Source organism: Sinocyclocheilus anshuiensis, unplaced genomic scaffold (genome assembly GCF_001515605.1).
Source record: "Sinocyclocheilus anshuiensis isolate Anshui unplaced genomic scaffold, SAMN03320099.WGS_v1.1 scaffold286, whole genome shotgun sequence".
Taxonomy (NCBI): domain Eukaryota; kingdom Metazoa; phylum Chordata; class Actinopteri; order Cypriniformes; family Cyprinidae; genus Sinocyclocheilus; species Sinocyclocheilus anshuiensis.
In genome coordinates, this window is record NW_015544135.1 from 881,151 (window position 1) to 886,202 (window position 5,052).

The following is a 5,052-nucleotide window of genomic DNA, read 5'->3' on the forward strand; positions in this document are numbered from 1 at the left end:
GGCACCTCAGTCGTGGTATTGAAGGTGGGAGAGAGCGCTGTACATTCACTCCCCCCACCTACAATCCCTGCCGATACGAGACTCGAACCCACAACCTTTGGGTTACGAGTCCGACTCTCTTAACCATTAGGCCACAACTTCCCTTAGCCATGTTAGCCTACCAGTTAGCCATGTTGTCATTTAGGAGTAGAAACATAATTTTTTTTTTTAAAGCGGGGGTTGCAGTCTTTTAGCGTGTCCACATGGAGTGCGGTGCTTAACCAATTGTATTGCTTTCACAACTGTGTGGTGTGGGGATGGTGTGAGGTGAAAATCCAAACGGCCCCCGCTGGCCATTTCTTTCCTACTGGTCATTTCTGTAACTGGTAGATTTGTGTATCTGATTTGATTAAGATATAATATGTGTAACTATGTGTAATGTGTAATTCCTTAACTACATTTTTTTTTAGGTTTAGGACCAAGGGGGGTGGCGGGGTTTGTACGGTTGCGGTTAGACGTGTCGTTCCACACGTTTCAGGTCTAATTGTAAACCGTGTGATTCTCTGGGTCTGACAGTGGTCCCCTGTAGTCACATGACCCTGACGAGAACGTATTAGTCATATGAATACCACGTGTGGACAAGACTGTCCCACCCACCATTTGATTGTAAACAAAAGGGCAGCTAAAACCTTGACTTTGATCAATCTTGCTACCTTAATTATGGTTAGACCGACTTAATTTGTGGTTCAATGTTCACATGATTCGTGTAGCGCAAAGTGGGAAATTAGCTTGCTTAGGTTGGCGTTTTGTGGTGTATAGAAGGAAAGGGATGTTGGCTGTGCGATTTTTTTTAATAAATATATGCAAGACCCCAGAAACTCAAAAGTAAATCTGACCAAACAGATTTAAAATGTAATAGATGCCTCACCAAAACAATTGAAGCATTTTACGAGAAAGAAATAGAATTGCTCAATCGGCAAAAAAAACATTTAAACAAGTTATATTTTAAGTAATTAAAACCATCAAATACGACGAAAAAATACACACCCGAATAAAGAAGATGGTAGTGTTTCTCTCAGCCCTGTGATGAGGGACCCCCTATTTCTCTGTAAGGTTTTTCAAACTGTTCCTGGAGCCTGAATGTGGTGTTAAAGAAAGATGATGAATACAAAATGTATAGAGGGTCCCCAGGACATGGAATAAAAACCAATGGAATAACCTACTCACTGGGCCTGAGGGAGAGAGGATCCACCAATTAAAAATTAGTTCCAGGCTACAAGAATTAGGCGATGACCTAAATAATGCTCGAACAGAAGATGCAGAGATTTTATATGATCAGAGGTTGGTCACACTTTATTGCATTATGGGGGCCAAGCACCGAAAAACTGCTGAAAATAAGCCCAGAATATACAGTAACTGCCCATATTTACAAGTGACTTTATGTGAAAACGAGCCCAAAGTTCTAAACATTCCCCACCCTTTGCATGTTTGTTTGTTTATTATAATTTTAAAGAGTTCATAATAAATGTACAAAAGTTAGAACTGACCCTAAAAAATTAAGATACCAATATAATTTTGTGGTCCTCTCGGCTCCAACAAAATCTCACCATATTTAAATTAATTCTGTAGCTGCATAAGTGCAGAAAACCTAGAAAGTTATCACTGAGTATGGTAACCTGCAACTGCAGATAAGCTACAATTACATCTAATAATGACATCAGACAAGCAAGTATCTTGAAAATGAGTTTTATAGTTTTCAAGTACTTAAAACAGTTAAATAAAAACAAGTCCCAGAATATACATAGTGAACAGTATGCCCCCAGATTATGTATGCATCCTACATTGTTACTGTCATGATGCTCTTAAGAGTCCGTTTGTAAGCTTGAGACCATAGGAGTTTTGTGATCGTTAGGATAAGAAGCTGATAACTTCTTAAAAGCCCACAGATGGCAGACCTTTGACACTACAGAATGTAAAGTATATAATGAAAGAAAAGATAGAAAAAGGTACAAATAAAAATAGCCTAATATGGCAGCTGCCTACTTATAGGATCAACAATGGAAACACAAACAACAGCTTTGAATACCTTAGCATTCCTCCCCCCCCCACCCCCCATTTTTATCATTTTTAGGCAGAGCACAAAATGCACACAAAGATGTACTGAATACCACAATGACCATGATTCAGGAAAACAGATTCTTCATTGATGATGTTTCAGTACAACTTATCTCTTGAGGACTTTTATCCGTATGCACGCTTCTCTATGGACTTCCAAGGTCACACAAAAAGGGTCTGACGTTCACAGAATAATTATTCAATCGTCCAGTATCTTTGACCAGCACCAGGCCACCACAATGAGCACCACGGCCTTCCATGGCCAAAAAATTGGACACATGATAAAAAGTATTTTGATACAAAAGATGTGGAGAGATCTGTATAAATTTGAGCTCCTCTGCATTGTTTGCTCAACGATTCCCTTTAGCCAGATCAAGCTGAGGAAAGAGACGCATGTGATTCTTGTGCATGGGAACACTGTTGTCGAAATATGAAGTGTCAACCTTTTGAGGTGAAACCATGCATGTGTTTCCCAAGTGGATTAACGTCTTGCAAACAAAGCCGAGAGGTTTATGGAATAAAACAGTTAAGCTGGACAGAATGCTAACAAACATCAGACTTGGATAGAATTCATACATAACCTGTACACTTTCTACAGTATTTATAGTCATAGTGAGGAAACAATAAAGAAGTGCCATCACTAAAAGGTAAAGAAACATATTTTGCCATGATTTAATTGTACATTTGCATTTTCTATTTAAATTACATATGTTCAAAATGAACATGATTGAAACAATGGATATTTACACAGCTTATGCATTGAGTCTGAGGGACTGATCTTCTCGTCGTCTGGAGGAAATGTCAATGTCTATGGAATCTTTGCCCACGATGAGACGCAGACGTTTTGCTGGTGGGAGCGGGATGAAATCATCCTCGTTATCAAAGTAGTCCTCTTCTTCATCCTCAGAGGACAGCGATTCCACTTCCATGCTCTGACCTACCTGAGCGCCCGCCTTGTGATCCAGAACATCCCCCGCTTCTCGCTTCACGATGCCTAAGGTGACGTCCTCCGGGTAAGTGCGATGCAACCCCGCGCCGTCTTCCTCCCGCTTCAGCTGGATCTTGAGCTTGGTGGAGCTGCTGTGGGGGCCATGGCTGAAGCCGTTGTTCAGCTTGGCCACGTACGAGCTGCTCCGGTCCTTCTCGTGCTCTTTGCTGAACTTGATGCTGATTTTGGAGGAGCTGGAGGAATTGGCCTCTCTGGCCTCGTTCTTACTGCTGCTGCTGTCTCGACGCCGGCGTAGTGTTATCTTGGGAATGCCTGAGTTGTTCTGCAGAATCAGCTGAGCGTCGTAGCGTGTGATCTGCCTCTTCTTCTTGCCCTTGCCTCGGCGCAGGGCCTTGCTGCTTTTAGCCGAGCCGTTGTAGTGCTGGTGGCGGTCCGGCAGGCCGAGTACCACCTTCCCACAATCTGCTACATCTGCAGCCCGAACCGCGTGCCGCAGGTCGGGCACGCCCTCCTGGAGGAAGGACTCGCCGTAGGAGCCGGAATCTTCCTGTTTTATCGTCCTTCTGCGTCTGGGACACGTCCCTTTCTTTGGACAGCTGGTCTCCAAACTAGGGGTGTTCATCTGGTGCCCTGGTGTCACGGGGATGAGCTCTTCAGGTTCCGACTTGAGGACTACACCTGGGCTAGACGGCTGACTAGATGCCTGCGTGCCGTCAGGCCCCTGAGCACCGAGAGAGGTCCTCGTGGACCTACGAGTTCTGTAAGGGCAAAGTATGCTGTCCTTGCATGGGGAAGCACCCTTCGAAGAGCTCTGATTGTTTTCTGATGGGCGCGCTACACTGCCTTTGCCTCCGGAGCTGCGTCTGTCTGCGTCTCGTCTGGAGGGCTCCTTGAGATTACCACTAGCACTCACTTGGCTAGAAGATTTCGTCCATACGCCTCGACACCGTCGTCTTCCTTTAGGCAAAGGCTGTGTGGGCTTTGACTTAAGTCTCTTTGGTAAACTTGAAATATTCGTTTGACTTCGTTTAGAGGATGAGGTAGAAGAAGGAGTGCTTGACAGAGTTTGCCTTGTTATAGTTTTAGCTTCTCCGTGCTTTTTGACACAGGACTGTGAAGTCCTCTTACGTAATGCTGGGAAAAAAATGAAAGGAAGAGAAATTATGAGCTTGAGCTGTAACAGCATTATTAGTATCAAATATCTAGTATTAGAGGTCTCTCACATGTTTGTACAGTGGTCGGTTCCTGAGAGTCTGCCTCTGCATTGGAGCTGACAGACTGGCTGTCAGAGTTCCTGCAACTTTCCCCCAGCTTCTTCAGTCTGTTCAGACGCTTGTCTGTCTCTCGAAGGCCATACTTGCTATTGATCACCGGAGTCTCCAGAGGCAACCCTGCTTTCGACTTGAAAGCTCCAGTTCCGCGTCTGACACACACACACACACACACACACACACAAATTAAAACATTTAATAAACAGATATTTGGAACAAATTTGTATAAACAAATAATAAAATCTTAAGTTTAATTTTAGCATTAAAATCTAATTTATTATTAATGCTGCAGTCCGTAACTTTTTTTGGTTAAAAATGATCCGAAATCAATATTTGAGCAAGTACATAACCAGCCAGTGTTCAAAACTATCGCCTTACTTTAGCCCGATTCACAACGGTTAGCTTATAATAATGTTTTCTAATTTGAGTGGTACGGGTAGGTTTTCGTGGGAAATTCGAACATGGCACTGCGTCATTACGTCACGTCTGTAAAACATAAAGAAGTTGTCCCGGCTACTAGGCTATCCCATGCGAGGATCCTGCAGGTGGCGGATCATTTATAGCCTTTTCTCACAGCAGCCAGAATAATTAAATGTATCATTTTGATGGCGGATTGTAATCCATAAAGGATTATGTGTTTATGAAACACATGTGAATTAAATTAAATTATATTCCAGTTATAAATGTGCTACTGATTACAGATAACCTGGGATTACAAAGATTTGTATTTTAAAGAAA

General features: G+C 42.8%; 1 protein-coding gene across 4 annotated transcripts in view; it reads right to left on the bottom strand.

Annotated features, from left to right (window-relative positions):
• Positions 1 to 1,718: 1,718 nt before the first annotated feature.
• The window catches only part of kmt5b (lysine methyltransferase 5B), a 9,220-nt gene continuing 5,886 nt past the window's right edge, over positions 1,719 to 5,052 (bottom strand). For all 4 annotated transcript variants that reach the window (XM_016494671.1, XM_016494668.1, XM_016494669.1 and 1 more), the window contains exons 9-10: positions 4,267 to 4,466; positions 1,719 to 4,177 (exon numbers count right to left, since the gene is read on the bottom strand). In XM_016494671.1, the coding sequence (XP_016350157.1) occupies positions 2,847 to 4,177; positions 4,267 to 4,466 (1,531 nt within the window). In that variant the 3' untranslated portion in view covers positions 1,719 to 2,846. The remainder of the gene's footprint in view (positions 4,178 to 4,266; positions 4,467 to 5,052) is intronic.